This window comes from Patiria miniata, unplaced genomic scaffold (genome assembly GCF_015706575.1).
Source record: "Patiria miniata isolate m_02_andy unplaced genomic scaffold, ASM1570657v1 HiC_scaffold_7, whole genome shotgun sequence".
Taxonomy (NCBI): domain Eukaryota; kingdom Metazoa; phylum Echinodermata; class Asteroidea; order Valvatida; family Asterinidae; genus Patiria; species Patiria miniata.
This window is the reverse complement of record NW_024037074.1, coordinates 41,599,157-41,619,825: the sequence shown is the minus strand read 5'-3', so window position 1 is coordinate 41,619,825 and position 20,669 is coordinate 41,599,157. Positions and strand designations below refer to the sequence as shown.

The 20,669-nt window shown below is 40.1% G+C and overlaps 1 protein-coding gene across 1 annotated transcript; it reads left to right on the top strand.

Annotated features, from left to right (window-relative positions):
* Positions 1 to 1,833: 1,833 nt before the first annotated feature.
* LOC119746515 (tetratricopeptide repeat protein 27-like) lies at positions 1,834 to 20,154 on the top strand (the record flags this gene model as incomplete). Its single annotated transcript, XM_038223493.1, has 21 exons — positions 1,834 to 1,936; positions 2,186 to 2,387; positions 3,070 to 3,196; positions 3,944 to 4,084; positions 4,943 to 5,045; positions 5,701 to 5,865; positions 6,802 to 6,941; positions 7,746 to 7,858; positions 9,002 to 9,068; positions 9,985 to 10,098; positions 11,391 to 11,486; positions 12,668 to 12,790; positions 13,275 to 13,502; positions 14,179 to 14,277; positions 15,102 to 15,154; positions 15,412 to 15,490; positions 16,526 to 16,673; positions 17,241 to 17,377; positions 17,916 to 18,027; positions 19,061 to 19,161; positions 19,880 to 20,154. Coding segments are annotated over 21 exons (2,562 nt in total), but the record flags the coding sequence as incomplete, so codon positions are not given.
* Positions 20,155 to 20,669: the final 515 nt, after the last annotated feature.

Below are 20,669 nucleotides of genomic sequence, written 5' to 3'. Positions count from 1 at the left end.
CTTGTGAAAACATTTAATTTAGTGTCATGACAATTGACATTTAAAAACGGCTGCGTCCGGAAATTGGGCACAAACACTACAGACCGTCCGATAGTAAAAATAGTAAACATTGAATTTCTTTAAGGTTGAGAAATTCTAAGATACAGTGGTAATCCTTACTTTTAGGACACCTCTATTTTGTACGAGTTCTGTTCAAAACTGACTTTTGCAGATGACTGTCCAGTACCAAAGTGACTTTTGCAGGCTAAAGAAGTCTTTTTTCTTCAGACAAACTCATGTTAGTTATAATTTTGAATGCACTTTCAAAGAAAATGTGACTTTCCTACCTTTTTTGGCAGTTCACCATCTTGCTTTTTAAATTTATTTTCTGTTTGTCATCGTCGTCTTTAACCCCTCATAAATCAAAACCCTGCCCTCTTTGTACAAAATCAAACCTGCTGATATTCAAGAGGTGTCATTGCCAAATGTTCAAATGTGTCAATAAATATCAGAATGTCACTTTTGAGTGCCATTTAGTCAGCTGTTTTGGCGAGTCTTTTAGCCTTATATAGGAAAGGGGTCCTAAAAGTAAGGATTACCGATACAGGTTTATCTCCACTCATATGTCAAACTTTATGTTTGTCACTCAGTGTCAGAAAATTATTTTCTTATTTTAGGGTGCATTTTTGAAACTGAAGGATTCACTACAGTCTACACACTTCATTATCGGAGAGGCACGCGAAATTGTTACTTAATTTTTCTTAACTTTGTAACGGGTTGCTAAACTCAATGTTTTATGAATTTGAATGTGTAGAGTTTGGTGAAATAACACTCTGAAGTTTGCGGTAAAACTTTTCCTCTAGCAAAGCCACTAGAGCCGCGAAAAGTTAAAGTGCGCTATGTTAGGGGCCGCGAAGTAGCACCATAAATGTGTCTCAAATACTGAACTTCCTCCATATTGTGAGCCGCACACCAATAGTAATACATGCTATCTTGAAAAGTTGTATTTCCAGAATTGGAAATCTAGACTTTTTTCTTTTCTTCAATTGATGGTCGCTATGGATGTTACTTAATGTACCTGGTAAATAATCAGAAAAAAATTAAAAAGTAAAAGGTGCATGACCCATAGGAAAGAATGTTGCAACTTGACGCCACTTTTTTCTTCATATATCATCTCATAAATGTCAGTCATTGCACAAATGTTGAAACGACGTTAATCTGGGACTGAGGAACATTTCCAATTTTGTTTTGGCGTCTGGATACTACATTCTTAATTCCGCCCCATGACTTCGAGAAAAATACTGCTGTCTTTTTTCTCGACAAACTCTAAGCTAATTTCGTCGGAATAAACAGGATAAATAGCCATAAAACGAGGTACGGAATTGAATTTTTCATGGTAATTAACCAGGCCAGTATTTTCTGTAATAAAAAATCTAGTGAAAAGCAGTCCCGATTTTGATTTCCTCAACACAACTTTTTCACACACAAATACTGTGGAAGTCCAGTAATTGAGGAAAATTTATGGGGCTGGGGGCTGCGCCAAGTTAGGGGGTGACTGCTCTATCTTCCAACACCCCTATGTTCCGACACCCCGATGTTCCGTCAACGGTTAGGGTTGGGGTTAGAGATAGGAATATATGCGGTCGGAACATAGATGTGTAACCATTAGGGCACATTGATCAATAACACTGAAGGGATATTGTATCATTTATTAATTTATTTTCTAAATCGTGGTTTGTTTCTTTTGAAGTTGAGTACAGAGCGAAGAACTGGGATGTTCTAACGAGACAGAAAGCTTCAATAAGTTCAAGCAAAGCTTTTCGACATTCAATTGGATGGAACTCGTGGTTGTGATTGAGATTGGAAATGTCGTCACAGCATCAAGACTTGGAGATCCTTCTTCTGGAAGCTGGTCACAATCAAGATTTAACAGAATCTTGTGTCAATGAAATCATTGGTAAGATGTACATGCCGGCAGATTTACTACTAATTACTTATTAATTCCATTGTTAATGTAGCTGTTCTTTGTTTTGTATATCACTAATATTGTAGTTGAGGACTCTGTCTTGAGAGGTTGTGTATAAACTCTAAATTTTCTGGATTTTATATGTTAATGTTATACATGTAGTACATGTAAGTGCTGTTTTAAGTTCTTTATTTAACAAAGAATATCAGTTTTATGTGCTGTTACTTTTATCCATTGAAGGCTCCCATGATGGAAATCTTCACAGCTGCGCTAATGCTCTCTTCAAGGGAGACTTTGAGCAGATGCTTTTGGGAGGTGTTGCTATGGCAATATTGGGTTCCGAGGAGGAAGATCTTGGTGATTCCTCAGATTTCACAGAGTTCATCCAGAAACGGATCGAGTTATGCCTGCAGAAAAATGATCCAAAAGAAGACAACTCAAGGTGATTTATTTTAAACTACAAAGATTCAATTCTCATTGTCTAGTTTCTTTGACTAAAGAAATAAGAAGCTGCTGCAAACTGGTTACAGAACGGTTTGATCAAGGTACATTAGGACTGGAGGACCTGATCCTAACAGAAACTTCCTTAAATATTGGTGTTTTTCTTGGAGAAAGATCACTTCTTAGATTAAAATGTCTGGCCTTTTAACTTTTTCCATAAAACAGCTCATTAATTTTGAACAGATAAAATTAAATAGGCATTTGAAATAAATTTTTTGCTGTTTTTGGCTACATTTTCCCTGTTAGTATTATACATACGTGTAATCAAATACCGGTAGATCAAATATAAGGCTTCTTCATGTTGAAGAAAACAGGTCTTTCAGATCCTCTTCTACTACTTCATAGCAGGCTTTATATCTCTAGTACAGAACATTTACTAGTGGACTCCTCATGAAAATAGGTGTCATCTTTTGAATATAAAAAAGTCACTTCATTGAATGAACATGTTTGTATTTAACGCATTAGTTCATGTACCGCCCCAAACTGCCCTACCTATTACTCCCGATACTGCCCGAGCTCTCTATGGTTTCAGTGAATACATACAATGTAACACTATGTAGTACAGGTGTTAATGTGTTAAAGTCTTCCTGGATTGTTTTGTTCACGTCTCTTTCTTTACGCAGTGAGTTGTGCGTGATGTTGGTTGGTGTCGCCTGCTTACAGCTGTTCATCCAGAGCAACTGGACAGGGCCTCCGTGCCAAGTCACCCCTGCAGAGGTCTTACCCAGGAGTCTCTGCCAAGAGACAAATGTTGGTATTTGTGTTGCATGTTGGTTTCAATTTGTGAATGTTCTCATTTCTTCTGGATTTTTTTGGCTGGTCCAGAGAGGGCGCCTTACTGACTGACTGATTGTCACTTGTGTATTAGACTGGTTATCTATCTCACCGACTGTCTGACAATTGTGACTTACATAGGTGCAGAAGCTGATTATGAGGCTTGGCTATTAACCCTAACCTTCCCAAATTCTCCAAAATCCTCTTTGCAAAATGGAGCATTTTAAAGGATTGAGGCTATGGCAAAAAATGTGTGGCTGATTTTAGAAGATGCACTGTGTCAAGGTCCTCGGCCGGACCTTGTGTTGTTTATGCTCAGCCGTGCATAAATTTAGGCCTAGATTATACTTGAAATCCTCCGCACTGCGCCAGGATGTCACTGGCTCTGCCTCAACATATTACAGTGATTGCTGGAGGATTTTGCAGGATTGAGGCAGTGGTCACCCCTCCGAGGAATAATTCAAGAAATAACGGCGGATTTGCAGGATTGATGCTGTTTGATATTTTTACATATAGGCAGTTTGAGGATTTTGTAGGATTGAGGTTGCGTCCGAACAAAATGCCTAGGGAGTTAGGGTAATTTGCGAACGTTTTGGGCATTCTGAATCAATGGAATAGAATTCTGTGTGCTCTGGGAACCGCTTTGCTAGACCTGTCTTGTTAATGACTTGATACTTATTAGTCAATTTGTGCTAATCTTACGATACTCATTTTTTTGCACAGTTTAAAGAATTTCACGAACTTACCTTGTCGACCCTGAGTCCCGATGATACGTCCGTCTATCGGTTGGTCACTCATCCAGAGTTTCTGCTGATGGCACATTGCATCCTGGGTAAATGCAAAGCTTATCTCCCCACTTGTCTGGTAAGTTGAAGTTTAAAACATTGCACACTTGCAGATGCCCCTTGTAACGGTGAAAGTATTGTGCCAGCCCCAAAGCAACAGGTCTATGATGTTAAAGGGGCATTGTATGGCCTGAAATCTCCGAAAAGTGTATGTTTTGGATTGTTACTTATCCTATTTCAAAGGTCTGGTTAAAAAAAAAACTAATGTAATGTTGCACTGTTCCTGACAAAAGATTAACAATCCTGGTTGTTTACTTTTGACAAGGCGGATTTCGAACCAGCTGTGTCCATTCAATGTACAGTACATGTTGTGTGTGGCACATAATACACACAGCACCAATACACAAATGTCGTTTCTCGCACTTCCGCAGAAATGCGATGCGCTCGACGTGTGCGGCAGGATTCAAAACTAACACCCAACAGCCTTGATTTTTGGGAGTCAAAATTTTGACCCCCGAAATTTGTTCTCACAAGAATAGCACAAAAACTCCCAGTTTTCAAAGGATGGTTGTGTGGACGTATATATATCCCACTTTTAGATGCTCTTTTCAATTAGCATCACTTTGTTAAAACGCTTTTTGTATCCCAATTGGGTGCATTCCAGGACGTAATGTCTCTTTAACCTTAAAATATATCCCATTTATTGCTCTCCGCCATGACTGGGGGCCACCACGAGGGTGATCAGATGCACCTATTGGCCCGTCGGTATACATTGCATTGCATTGTCATTAAATTATTACACAAGGAAGTTCTGTCTAACAGTATTTGGCCAATCCAGTTTTGTTGACTATTCAATGATATGTGTGTTGACTTATTTGCATAAACGAAGTGAGTACTCACAATGGGTCTTTGTACATTTTTGAATACATTATCGCAGACGGCTGATTGGTGGAATTTGAGGTGTCTATGGATACAGCAACAAGTACTGGATGAGAGATCTCCGCATATTCACAAGGAGGTTCACAAATTAATGGAATCAAGTATGATATGAATATTAATGAGTGTGATATGAATATTACGTAAATAGTAATCACCTAATAATTTTTTAACCACCAATTAAGTCAATAATATGTGTGGTAAGTTCACTGAAGATCAATATGGTATAATATTTCAGAGATTTATGTTTAGTAAATTACTTTGTAATAAGATATATATAAAAGGTAAACTGTAAACACTGTATATTTAAAAGCATAAAGGATCATTTGCATTTATCCCAAAAGTTACCTACCAAATTATTATCAAAAAGTTTACTTGGATTAAAGATCGTACTGGTACTAAACGCCCCGTGAAATTATTCCGTCCGGCTTGCTGTCATTTAGAAGAAATCAAGAAATGTACGTGATTTCTAACGATCAGTCAATTGACTGATTGTTGGAAGTAAAAAGTTCCATAGATGAAATCGTGTTTCCTGATCTAAAGGTTGTGCAAGTTTTTTCACTGTTTTCTCAAAAAGTGTAACATCCACTGAGCTGAAACTTCAACAGGTTAGGTTTTGAACATTCTTCTTTGGAGTCTGGGTAGTGTTGTTCTTGGAAATGCACATTTATCCTATATGGCTTTAAGACTTAAAGATGATCACAACTGTGATAATAATCACATCTGTTTTATTGAAATGCTTCATTCTCTTTGAAACAGTAAGCAACAATGAAGTTCTAATGTCAAGGGTAAAGTGCAATGACCTTCCCCTTATCTTCCACCTGGAATGTTGCCACATCTGTCAGTATTACTATGAGTACACAGCGGCCAGGGAACACCTCCGTATTGCCAAGGAGACTGCAGGACTAGAGGCCAGTCTAGCAGGTACTGCCCATGTTTAACAATCTGTCAAATTGAGGAATATGTCACAAGGCTTTTTCTAATCACTCTTTATTTGAAAAGTTCCCCAATTAGTCAAGATCTTTGTTCAATGGGCGCTAGTCAGAAGCCATAAACCAGTATGCCATACAGCCAGGGATCACGCCCAAAGTCACGATACAGACCTGGGAAATAGCAGGCGGGGATTACTCGGAGAGGATACCATTTATTTGGTTCAATCGTAATCAAGGAATATTTGGATTTTTCTGTATTATTTTATTTTGTTGTTTTTTACATGTAAAAATCACACTTGGTTCAGAACGGTCGCGTGTCAAGTCCGTAAAAATAGCTGTTTACTTCATATGCAATATGTTGCATAAAAATAATCTCATATACACCATGTTGCATTAAATTACATCATATACACTGCGTTGCATACAAATTACATAGGTCAGGCAGGAAAGCTTGCAGTCATCAAAAGGTTTCACCATGTTCACTGAAGTGATTTATTTCATTTCTTGTCAAGCAAGTTACAACCATTTCCCGGTCCACCCACTGCGTATTTCGAATGATCCAAAGTTATTGGGGGCAGGGATTAGTCTGGGAGACCATCGCAAGTTAAGTTCGTATTCGCGCCAATGACTCCTGACGCTCACGCGAAGACGAGACACTGTGGCTACATTCAGGAAGTGGTGTAATTTGCGCACAAACCAGTACAGTACGGTACGCACACGCTGTGTGTCCTGTCCACAGGGCTCTCAACAGTGGTAAAAACTTGCCCTCTTTTGTTGGCGCACGGAGCCCTTTGGCACAATATTTTTAACCCCCTCTGTGCACATAGCAAACAAGGCGAAGCGCCCCTCGGTTGTTAAAAACACCATATCCCACATCACAGCAGTCAACAATTGTTTAATAGTTTTCTTCAAATGTTGAATGATTTAGGTGCCTTGGGGAAGAGAACCCGCTTCCAACAGACAGACAAAGCACAACTCTTCCTCAGAGTGCAGCATAAGACAGAGGCTGAAGATTCATCCACAAATGTGTCAAGAGAAGAAAGCCATTCAGTGAAGGGTATGCCAAAGGTACCAGACACTCAAATAGTCTTATATTAATCATTCATAACTATCCACCAATCATAAATGCCTGGGACGGTTTACCTATTCCTATTGGTCGAGAGCCCATGATGTGAGTGGTTTTAAACCGCCATTTAAACATCACACAGTGTTCAGATGGCAATGTCTAAAACCGGTTGCGATACCCAGCGCTCCGCCCGATATGCAGGCAGCACGCGCCGTGTGCTCTGGCTTCAACCAAGTACCTGAGAAACCATCGATATAATCTCCATATAAGGAGATGTATTGAGCACACTCTGTGCGGTGTGCACCATAGAAGTGGCCCAAATGTGGAGTAAAATGGTAGAACAAAATCATTGGAAATGTTTACTTTTTATGGTTTTTGATCAAAATATGGTTGTTGATCAAAAAGGTATTTATTAGTTTGGAATAATTGTGTGAGACAGCATTTATAATTGTAATGTTTAAAAACCTGTTTCGGACCTGGTAGCTGATTATGCCCAGAGTAGGAGCGAGGGCCATTATTGGTGACCAGGCCCCTTACCAGTTTTAAACCACCTATTTATATCTGCTCCATCACATTGCTATCCTCACAATCTTAGTGTTATTCATCCCAGAAATTTTAAACACTTCCAACATAGAGAGTCTCCTAACACAATGGCTGTTTTTTTTTTTTTGCCAGACATTTATTTTTCATGCTCAATATCAAAAGTAATAGCAGGTATCTTTGCCAATAATTTGTTGTTGTTGAATGAACAGTTGCATCACTACAATTTTTGTGGACTTGAAATGAAATTTACTTTTCCTGAACAGGATCTTGACCTAAATGATGATACGATTCTTGATGCCATCAAATTCAAAGATTTAGAAGAGGACCAAATCCCAAGGTTGTCCAGTGCCGAGCAAGCATTGATACTTGCCCTGTGGTAGGTAGCATCACCTTGTATGGGATGTGATATGAGAGCCAAACACAATCCATTCTGGATTGGCCCTTAATTACTACTGAGACATTTCAAGCACATGTTTGAAAAGTCAAGTCCAAGTACTTTGCTTCTCGAGTACGAGTTCCATGAATTCAACTTTGAGTATTTTGATATTTTCGAGTATTTACGAGTATTCTCAAAAAAGTACTTGAGTTGCACTTGATAAGTACGAGTACCACAAGACTGCTTGTAGTGCATTGCTGAATTTGACCCGAGTTTTCTGTATTTGTGTAAGGTAAATCCGGTAAATGGTTGGAAAATGTCCAATGCCCAAATGTAATTACACCCTCTGCCTAAAAAGCATGTCCAGTGGCTGTGGCTTTCTCACTCTCTGGCTGTGATGAACCATGTACATCACGTGAGGAGAGGGAAAACGTTGCAAATTGTCTTGCCCAAGAACACAAGCACAACCACCAGAGCCAATAACAGATATTTTCATTTCACAAAATGAGATATAACATTGATCACTTTGTGACTGATTCCAAGCTGGGCTTCTTTTGGTTTGATGATGTTTTTTCAAATTTTTAAACCAATTTTAATATTTTTGGGCAAAACAACATGTTCTACCAAGTACACTCTTCACAAAAATTGCCTCAGCTTCAACAGAACCCAAATTTGAAAGTGCAAAAAGTTTTGATTATGCATCTGTACCCTTTGGTCAGTATCTTTATCGTGGCGTAATTATTCTTTGAAATTTGTTTATGTCTGAAAATTTGTTTGTTTAGTTGCACCAAAGTGTACTTGTTGTTAAATTGTTGGGCGCGATCGGTGGATATTCTCAAGTATTTGCGATCGGTGGATCTGCGCGAACAATCGATCGTGCTACGCTATCAGTTAATCGCGCCACCATCAGTCAATCAGCTTTTCTTTCTAATTCACCGCTCTGGAGGATTGTTTTGAAAAAAGGGAAATAAAGTCTGAGGTTTCCTGCAGGATCTACTGATCGCGGAACTGCATTTCTGCGTGATCGAGTGATAGCGGAAATCCAACGATCACGCCCAACAACATGACCAAATTTCTTAGGTGGACAAAACTTAAGGCAACTTTGTTTGAATTATTGCTCTCTATTATTGCTCTCTATGGCAGCATTGAACACAAGAGAAGTAGACCAAAAGAGGAACTCCTGTGGGAGGAACTGAAGGCGTACATCGTGGTAAGTTTCTGATTATCTAAAATATAGATTATTGTCCAAGTATGCATGCCACCCATATTTCTAATCTGATTCCATCACACGAATTGGCTGAATACATTGATTGGTAATACATACGACACCAGGGTCATTTTGTGTTACAGGCATTCATCACAAGTTCAAAGTGTATTATCTCCAAGCAAATTGTCAATACTGATTGGTCAATGCAGTGGAGGGAGAGCGTGATATGTTGTTATCATCCATATTGCATTGTATATAGTGCGTTCTCTCAGCTTGCGTTGCGTTTACCGTACACAGTAATGTACACACATACTGAAATTTGTATCCTTGTGGAGACATTTCTTTGTTCTCGTGTAGTAAAGTTTTCGAGTTTGAAAGTTTCAAAATGCTCTTATTTTAACCAGAATTAATTTCCGTGGCTGAAATTCGGACTTAATTTCCCTTTTCTAAAACTCTTCCATTTGCGACAGATCAACCCACCTTGGAAATTCCTAGTTTTTGAGGAAAATCCATATTTCGTGAAAACCTTGTGGAGACGTATTCATCTATAGAAATTGCCCTGTGGAGTTCTTTTGTTCCCTATTGTGTGCACGTCTCCAGAGGGCACGGTGTATCAGATCAGTATTACTGTTTGAAAATTCTGCCTTGCACACATCTGATGAAGATTGTAATTTATGTTAGATGAAACAAACTTGTGTCCCATCTCGTATATTGCATTATTCAACAAATCAAAATTTAGAGCTCTGCGTGCATTGTTGAAGCAATGAAACTGTTGAACATGCAGAATTAAAATATTGAGAATTTGTTTAATTGTGTTCTCTCTATCTAAATGCATTGTTGTAAATTATAGAGAAATTCCATTATCCCGCAGATTCTCATGGAACACGGAATACATTTTTCCCCCATTTTTTTCGAACAGGCTGCACTGACACATCCTAAGGTATGGTGTGTTCAAACACTAGCGCTGATGACAAGATGTCAGTTGGAGAAAGACCGAGGGAGGACAGTGGAAAGAGCCATGATGCAAATGCAGGTGAGATGAAAGTCGTGTTGCGGCCAACAAACACTGATAGTGCACCCTTCCATTTGTCCCCACTGTCCAATACAGTGCCGAGGTCGTGACATCATGCAGCGGTCAACTCAGTGAAACCATGGTTACCAGTTCACACATACTGCGTGACAAATGTTAACATAGTGTTTCACCATATGACGGTTGTAAACCCAAGTTTTGTAATTGGCTTGAATCTCCTCTGGGAAGTGAAAAATAAGCACAACTATGGTTTTGACTTGTGAGTAATTTGTGGTTTAAGGAATGCGCATGAACTGTTGTCGAGGAAGTGGGCCTGACCCGGTGAGTAGGTGATGTCAAAGAAAATAGCGGTTATCTGTGGAAAAGACCTTGCCTGGTAGAATGAGTGAAAACAACATTTTGTGGCAGCCATCTTTGTCGTATTCTCATTGTTTATATTCAGTGACAATAAATGCACTTCAGGTCTACTTGTGTGTCATCCCCATCCCACAAAAGCGAGCATAAAGGTTCAGCAAGAATTGATGAAATCAATGAAAGTATTTGAAACATTTTTGAAATGTCACATCCTAAGAAACTGGTTATTCTCTGACCTGAACAGTATTGCCTCATATCACATTTTTAAGCTTACATGCCTTGGAAAGATACTGGGTCATCCATAAATGTGGGGTCCAAAAGTGTGACGTTTGTTTGTGTCCCTGTTACGCCTGACCTGTGTAATTTGCCACGCAAGTGTCAGTAAAATTGACGTCAAACTATTTTTGTATACATTTGGTGGGTACTTTGCTTTATCTCGGAGATAGAAGGCTTTAAAGAATGTGTCCTGAATTTACAAAATTTTACATCAGATGTAACCATTGATCTCCATTAGTAAGATTGGATAGGACACGCATATACTCGTGTGCAGTGAAGATTCGGAAAACGCGGACACAAACAGCTGGGTAGTACAGTGCGGGTTTAATGTTTGCGACCGCGCATGCGTGACGTGCGTGTGCCGCAGTATGACAAACGCATTTCAAACTTTCAAACCCTCACCGATGACTATGCGTATGAGCACACGATGGAGGGCGCTGTGTCCTATCCAGTCTTACTAATGGAGATCAATGGATGTAATGATGTAACAAACACGAAAAGAAAGATGGACCCCATATTAAATGGAATGACCTTACTCCACTTAAACCAGTTAGCACCTGTTAAGGACTGTAAGTTATTGCTCTTGGAAGGATTTAGAAAAGAAAGGCATACTATGAATCAAGATACTAGCCTTGTGTCTATGTTGGATCTTCATGCTTTTGCAGTTACTGGTGGACCAGTTTCGGGAGACAGAATGCCCAGTGATTGACAGGTTTGAATTGCTACACGCTGTGTGCCTTCCACCCAAATGGACAATGGAGGTAGGACATATCTGTCTTCACTTTACTCGTTTAAGAACAAGTTTGTCGCTGTCTAGTTCTCATATCCTCTGGGATTTAAGTCAGCACCAGACTTACCAGGTAACTTTCGATTGTAAGCTTGTCCCTGCTAGAATTACAACTGTTTGTTTTGAAATAAACATGTCGCGACAGTGTTTTTTTTAATGTTTACTAAAGAGTATTTCTGATTAGTCTGTTAGGACAAGAGTGCACTGACTAAAATGTTGATAAAGCACTCTTGCCCTTAGTTCTGTTGAGAACCAACCTTTTTTTCAACAAATAGATTAAGTTTGCATGTTGTTATTTATCGGCAAACGTCATTCTACTTTTCATTCCATGCTGCAAAGTTTCAAATCATATTTATCTGCGATGTTCATGTATGTTATAGTATACAAATATTGACTGCTCCGATTTGTGTCATAGCGTTTTAAGGTGATCCATGCAGCATTGTTTTCAGTTGTTTTAATGCCTCACCAACAGATTCTGCTTATTTTGTTATGATGTCTCAATATTAAAGCCAAACTCCAACACAAATGTACTTCTATTTCAATTTGAAATCAGTTAAAAATTCACTGCAGTAAAATCAGTTGAAAGTTTACCGGTACGCACGCGCACACACAAACGAGTGTTCACCGTCGATCGTGGACGTCCTATTGTCCCTCTTTTGTTTGAACTGTAACTTTTTAGGAAGACTCCCATAGGTTTTGAACACGACCCCAATAGCAGACGTATGCTGGGAATCGCGGACGATATTGTTCTCTTTTGTTCTCTGGTATTTTTCGTCCACGGTTTGAAAAGATGAACACGTACACAGACCTCTAGTTGCTATGTTGGCCGTGCATGGTAAACTAATTAGAAATAGCCAGTACCATGTGACATGCTCTCAGCCAATCAAGAGAGAGTCTGTAGATAAAGTGTTATGGACTCCGTGCACGAACAGCAGATAGCCTTGGGAGACGCGTACTGCGCAAAGAACGCATAAGTCATATATTTTGCATGTTCACAATCCTGCAGCATCTTCATCTGAGCGTCAGGCGTCGTCAGCAATGCGTTCCAATGTCCCTCTCAGTGGTCTCCCCCAACTCTCCATTTGTAATTACTGAGGGGATACTTATGCACAGAGTCCATAGATTTCCCTAGTAACTATTTATTTTTCTGTACAGAGTGAGCTGGCTAGCCTGTTAATGAGTCTTGGTGTTATAACGGCTGCCTTGGAGGTCTATGCCAGGCTAGAACTGTGGGAGGACGTCATTAACTGCTACCGACGCCTAGAAAAACCAGAAAAGGTAATTGAATGATACAGATTGTATAGGCCTTGATCTTTTGGGTCAAGGAAGACTTTGCCAAAATGAAATAAGATTACATACCAGATGATTGACCTTTTAAAGAAATTTTTCCGATATTTATTTTCCAAAGTAACATTACAGCAATACTAAAGAACGTTAAGCATATGAAATGTAATAACGCACCACTCTCCAGGTGGTCTTGCAAATGATAAATGTTTGTTATATATTAAGTATGTGCCCAATGTCTATACTCCATGATAGCGTATCACTTTATACCGCTTACATGTATTTGTGTCCATATCATGACTTGTGACTTGACTCCAACCAAATGACACGAGACTCAGACTTGGACTCGACCCAAGTGACTCGAAACTCAGACTCAGTCTCGACCCAAGCGAGTCAAGACTCGGTTCTACCTCAGTAGTGGCTTCTATGTTTTGTGGTCGGATAATTATATACATTGTATTTCATTTGCCTTATTCAGGCCATGAAGGTAATCCGAGACCAGCTGGCCATCAAAGAGACCCCAACTCTCTGGTGTCTCCTGGGAGATTTCAAGAAGGATAAGCAGTACTACGAGAAGGCTTGGGAGGTGTCTGGCCAACGGAATGCAAGGGCCATGCGATCTCTAGGTCTGTACTACTTAGAGGAAGAGAACTGGGCAAAAAGCATCGAGTGTCTGGAGATCTCACTTCAGAAAAACCCAGTCCAGGTTAGTTTAGAAGTTTTCAAAAGCTTTTTTTAATCCTTATTTTGACATCATGAGGCACCCAAGGGAAAGTAATTATTATATTTAGTCAATATTTAAATAAGTAATCATCATATTCAGGCAATTTTATAATCGGGCAAAGAGTCATGCCTTGCAAACATTTATTGTGACTGGATGCGAAAGTTTCCTTGGGGAAAATTTCAGCCTCAACGAGATCAATCCATTTATTGTGTGTGTCGGCTGTTTTGGAAAACATAGCTAACGACTCGGGAAGACAGTTTGCCTTTGTTGCCAACGCTCGGCAAAGTTGGTGGCAAACAGTCGGTCACACTTACGCGAATGTTGCCAACGTCAGCAAACGTACATGTAAGTGGAATGCACCCAAGATCTCTGAGCTCTACCCTCATAGGTAACCATTTGAACTCCTGGGTGGAGATGGAGAATTGTAATAAAGTGTCTTGCCCAGGGACACAAGCGCCACATGTCCCTGTCAGGATTTGATTGCATTTTAAATCACAATTGTTTCAAGTGTCACAATGCTGCAAACCTTGGAAACTGCAGTTGGGGAAAATTTAGGGAGGATACATTCAACTTGTCATTATTAGGTGGTGGCTGATCCCCACCACCCTGTGTTTGTCTCAAAACAAATGCCAAATCTCTAGTTTATTCTTCATTTCAGTACCATGCCTGGTTCTGGCTTGGCTATTCAGCCACTAAGGCCCAAGATTATGAAACGGCTGCAAGAGCATACAGGAGATGCGTCAGCTTGGAGAGTGATGTAAGTACGCCCTTGTGTGATACCTACTCTTTGTTTTTTTCTGTCATTAACAAAATTCAATTTATTGCTTAGATATTTTTGGGAGGTGTGAACCTGCACCGGTAAACTCCCCGGAAAACAAGCCGTGTATTGCAAGGGAAGGCCAGATGTACAGAGGGGGGGGGGGGGGGGGGGGGGGAGTGGCTTACCATCCCCTTCCATCTGACCAAGGCTAGATTTTAAAAAAAATTACTGCGGCAAAATCACAAATTTCCTAAACTTCTTGAAATCACTTTGTAAAGTATTTTTAATATTTGCTTATTGGTTGAAGTCTTTGGTCTCTATGTATTAAATTCACTACCTCCCTCAAAACCTCCCCCCAAAACCTCAATCCACCGCTGGCAAGGGGATTATAAAAGCAAGATTTATCAACTAAAAGCACAGTGGATATTACAGAACATTGAAAAGTAAATTGTATGACAAATTGAACACAAGGAACACAGCTATCAGCATCACACCACAATAGGGCTCGTTCAAATGACGTCATTTCCTACAGACCATCCACGTGCATCGGCATTTTGAGCCTCAACTTGCATGCATAATGCGCATCGGCTGCGTCATATCGAACACATTTCGAGCACCAAGCGCACGTGTTTGGAACATTTTCAACACTGCGCAATGTGTACTTGATTGCGTAAAATATGCAGTTGCAGTTCACCTAGAGAGATGGCCGCCTTTGAACGAGCCCTATAAGACTTATTCCATCTCATTGTTTCTTGCTTTTGACGAAGCACTGCACAATAACCTTTTCATGTTTTGTTTTGTTGTTTGCTTTTTTTTTCCAGAACGGTAAGGCATGGAATAACTTATCATCTGCCTACATTGAACTCAAACAAAAGTGAGTGTTAGTATATATACATGGTATTTGGTACAAGTCCTTTCTGCACGTTGAGTACGGTTTTCTTATTAAACCTTCCATTTAACTTCTCCGTCACAAAAATGAAAGTTCTTGTTGTCCCCTTTAATTTGATACCATATTTGACGTTGTGACACTTGCAGTTTTGACAATTTAATACATTTTCCATATTTCATCCATATCCACTTTCTCATGACTCATGGAATTGCCGTGTTTACTGTTGTATTGTTTTCCTGCAGACCAAGAGCGTTTAAGACTCTCCAAGAAGCCATCAGGTGTCTCTATGAAAACTGGCAGATTTGGGAGAATTACATGTTGGTAAGATATCACTCAAACATCATGGAGTTTAGATTTGTTTCAAACCAGCCATATTAATTTGATTATCTGTTTCCTTCCACTCTTTCCTTTTGCGAATTCATGGGCCTAATTTTTTTCTGCTAACATGTACATGGTTTGAAGAGAAAGTGTTGGTAGAAACAACATAATTTATAGTTTCTCTCTTAACTTTGTAATGGGTTGGTAAGCTCAAATTTTTTAATGGTAATGTTTAAAACTTTATGAAATTTTACTTAAAGGTATAGTCCATCATTTGTAATTTGTGCATTTTGTTCGTTTGAAGCAACAAAAGTGCTCAAACTCTAAAGAAGGGTGCTGAACAACTAACCTAATTAAGTTTCAGCTCATCTTTAGCTCTTTTTGGAGATAAACAACATTCTAGGATCTCGATTTCAAATCAAAAGTTGCTGAATCATGTTTTAAATTGGGCCTGAATTCAGCGTCCGAGACACGTTCTCACTGAGCCGATTGCAGCTACCCAATGTTGCGCAGGTATCCGACGAATTGAAGTAACTGCGCACGCCTGTGCATTGTGTCAATGCTTGCGCGTGCTTCGCTGAATAAAAAAACGAACTACCAACGGAAATTTCCAACGGTGCTTCTTAAGAGGCACTGTTGGAAAGGCCTTCTTTTGTTGATTTCTTCAAAATGACAGCTTGCCAGAAAGAATAATTTCAAAGGGAGTTTTGTTCCCTTACTATCTTTCAACCAAGAATGTTTTTCAACAATAATTACGCCAGTTACTTTTTGGATAGCTGCAAATGATGGACTCTGGCTTTAATGTGAAATTTCAGGTAAAACTTTTGCTCTAATGAGGCACTAAAGGCAAAAAATCAAAGTGCGCCACGACACGCCATGTTAGGGGACATCAATGATACACCTATAAATCCAAGCACCATTCCACAATGGTTCAGAGAAATTCAGTTTATCGAAAACCTGACAGGTTTCTAATCTTTAAGTATCTATGAAGTATATCATAGTTTACGAAAAGATGACATTGAGTATATTCCCCTTCAGGTGAGTGTCGACATCGGCGAGTTCAGTGAGGCAATCAAAGCATTCCACAGACTGATGGATTTGAAGGAGAAGTACCTGGATGAGGAGGTGTTAGGAATCCTGGTCAATGCAGTTACTGGAGACATTGTGGATGCTGATGGAAACAAAGGTTTGTATGGCAATCTTCATTCTGATATCTCATTCAACACTCTTTAACCCTAACCTTGCCCGACGCAATACAGCACATCAGGTGTAAAAGTCTGTGGGACTTTGCTGCACTGAGCCATCAACACCAGTGCATAAACGGTCAATTCTGAGCCGACAATGAGAGCTAGTCCGACTGAACAATGCCACAGTTGTATTCTGCTGCAGTTGGTGACCACAGACTCTGAGGCAGTTATTTTGTTTGTCCCGATGGATCTTGCTACACTGAGCAGGCTTGTCATTTTGACAAGTGTTGCATGTTTATACTACGTTATTTACCCAGACAGAAGTGTACAGTGTGTGACTTGTGTTAAATATTGTATCCATATTAACATGCTGGTAATGTACTAAAACATGATCAGCTAACAGAAAATTGTACCAAGGTGGAATCATTTACGATTAATTTTCAAATTTTAGAGTATGAAAGACTGGGTCATACATCGATTGCATTTGTAGAAAAGTTGGGGTTACAAAACATTTGCAGCAGAATTTTCCACAGTTACAATGCGTTCCACTCTTTGTGTGTTTGCAGCTAGTCTTCTCAAAGGAAAATTGGTAGAGCTATTCGGGAGGCTGACGTCCCAAGTGACAACTAACGCCCTTGTGTGGAAACTGTATGCTAAACTCCACGGGAACGCCACGACGGACAACTTAGAAAATAATGATAAGGTAAGTTCAGTTCCAAACAGGTATCTACTGAAACTTGACTTCCATTCCAATCTCATGCTCGTGATGAAGTTAATTTTTTTAAACCCAATTGGAGGAAGCAGAATTGAACTTGTATCAACTGCATATTGATGTCCTTATATTCATCAAATTTACCTGATGACTGTGTTACTTTTGCTGGCTTTAATACATTTTCTAAATGTCGGGAGCGAAGACACAGTGGAGGAGTGGCAGTTTACCTAAGGTCAATCACCGTACCCCATGAGCTAGAGTGCGTTTGGATTATGTTGCGCCCAACTAAACTTTCCAGGGGGCTATCGGCAAACGTGATCTACACAGTTTACATCACAACGGACTCACCTCGTCAGCAAATGTTGGAATCTCATTGAACGGTTCAGACTATTTACATTCTAAATATCCCGATATGATCATGAGAGCTAACAATTTAACTCAATACAGTTTTTCAACTAATCTCTATCTACTGACAGCCAATTTATGTTACAATTTGTTTTATTTGAGCCACTCTTTTTCCTCCTTAAAGGCACTACAGTGTCTACAGAAGGCCCATCGTCTACAGACACAGAGAGGTGACTGGAGTAGTGAACCTCAGTCATGTCAAGATATCCTAGAACAGTCGATACAGCTAGCTCAAGGTAAACACATTGTGCATTATTTTACCATGGTATTACATGGTGAAATTTCTAGGGTGTGCATTTATGAGTAGTACGGGAACCACACCAGTGTGTCAGTTCAGTAAGATCCAAGTGTGTACAGTGAGCTCTATAGCTTTATAGTGAAAACTGCAACTTTCGCGAGCGTCATAACGGGAATTATGTTTTGTTTTCACTTTGAAAATTCCCCACAAATGACATTCACAACCTTTCTTTTTCATAGGCCTTTATCATGCTGCCACCATTTCAGTTATGTTCCCTGTATCCAATAACAGTACTGAATGATAATGTTTTTCTGCAAAAAGGAACCAGACTATTTTTCCTTCCAGCCTTGCCTTGGTTACGTTGATTTGAATGGGAAAAAATCAGGATGGTCGCAACATGATAATGTTCAATTGTCTTAGAAGTTACTAAGTTAGTTTTAAAGTTGGTTATGGGTACTCGATCCCATAATCTGGAACTGGTTCCTGACATCAGCAGCCGGGTACTTGGGTACCCGGTTCCGATGCACAGCCCTAGAGATATCATTGGTTGAGAACTGATAACGTGATGTACTTAAAAAGTTCACGTATGATGACCTGATGGACTTTGTGAAGTGCATCACCCCATGTTACCCGGGTACATAACTTTTCATCGTTTTCAAAGACTTTTGGACATTTTCGTCCTCACTGTTTTGCACAATACAGCTGGAATAAACCCTGGGCACAAGGTAGGTGACGTGTGCTCGTGTCGACGAGGACCTGACAAAGCATTGGACTGTACTATTAAAATGCATAGGGGTGTCAAAACAGGAGAAAAAAAACCTGTCATGAAAATGACATTTTAATGTTCATATTGTTACATCTTAAAGAATAAAAAAGGTATAGAAAATAAAACCCTGGGTTTCATATTCTCTGAGAGGTAGAAGGCACCCTCAGCTTTGCACCCCTTTGGTTATGTAAAATAAAGATACACCTTGAAGTCAAAATTCTTTTTAAAAATGCTGTCATTTGTATTTTTTTTTTTGGTTGCCTAGCCTACGAGAGGTGTAGCAGCAGTAAGACCAACTCTACAGAGGCTGTCCAGCTACTGTCATCAGCCAAACTAATGCTGAAATCAGTCATCAGTAAAACGAAGGTATGTTAAAAAAAAAAAGGTAAAGAGGCCGAGTCTGTGTTAACAGGGAACGGAGTGCCCATCTCTCTTTCATTAGTGATTGGGCCAGACTCATATGCTGCTGTGGGAGGATTGCCACAGCGAGACTGTTGCCTTCCCAGCATTGAATAATGCCGGTACGCATTTAACACCTGGGTTGAGAGGAGTAATTGAGGTAAAGCACCTTACTCAAGGGCACAAAACGCATGGCCACGGCAGGGCTCGAACCCACAACCTCACGATCATGAATCCTGTGCTCCACTGCTAAGTGTACAGAGGGTACCTGTTTTCAGACATCCCCCCCCAGCCCATTGTAGGAACATGGATCAAACTCACAGAGCCTTGTTACATGGTCAAGGCCATGAAGTTGGTTTGGGTTAAGTCCAAAGGTAATTTGGGCACAGCCATTTTTGGCTATATCTGCTATATCTGATTTGAACCAAACCACTTGGGACAACACTGAGTATACAGTGTTTATAAAAGTACGTTGGTGAAAGGCAAAACCAGTATATTCATTTCCATTACCCTCAGCGAGGGTACATGGACGCGTGTTGGCAATATGTGTTCAACTTTGTCAACATTGAGGGGGGTACTTGTGCACCAAGTCAGCAAACTTACACTCGGGAAAGACGGTGTAGAAATACATATATTGTTGAGATTGTGTAATCATTGTCTGATCTTTGTTTTGCTCATCATACAGCAACAGCATCCAGAGGAATCACCGACCAGGAACGACCTGGCTGAGCGGTTGGCCTCGGCAGAGAGTGAACTACAGACGGTAGTCGATATGATTACACAGAGAAAGGAATAAGTGGAATAACTTGATTGTTGCTGACTTACTTGGTGTATGGGCTCCGTGCACAAGTAACCCTTCAACGGCCAGAACAGGAGAGTTGGGCGAGACCTCTTCTTCCAAGTTCTGCACCAACTTCATAATGTTGAAGACTAAGGCACATTAACCCTTACTCTCTGAGGGTAGTTTACTGCATGTCAGTTGGTTATGTCAATGCCCTCCAGCTGCAGTTATTTGGCAGATAACAAGTCTTAACAGTGAAGGCTCCAATTGGCAGGAGTTGGAGGCCCTGGAGGGTGCCTGATACTGACCAGCTGGGGGCACTCACTTTGTTATCAGAGGACTCTCATTGTTCTCTGTGGCATGTATTGGAGTGCCTGTCCAGTTACCCTTGAAATGACATGGCAGATATTGGAGGGCCATGCAAAAAACATAGGAGATTTTCTTGAGGCACAATTGGCATGCATTGGAGGGTCAAGTAGGGTAAGGGTTAAACTAGACCTAGACTGGTTCCTGGTCCATCCACTGGTGACTTCGAATGTATCCAAAGATATTGGGGCGGGGATTAGTCTGGGAGACCATCACAAGTCAAATTTGAACGTACTCGCGCGCCGACGACACCCGAGGCTCATGCGAAGATGCTGTGGCTAATAGTTTTAGCACCAACCTCGTTTCCATGGCTACGTTCTTGCTGCGC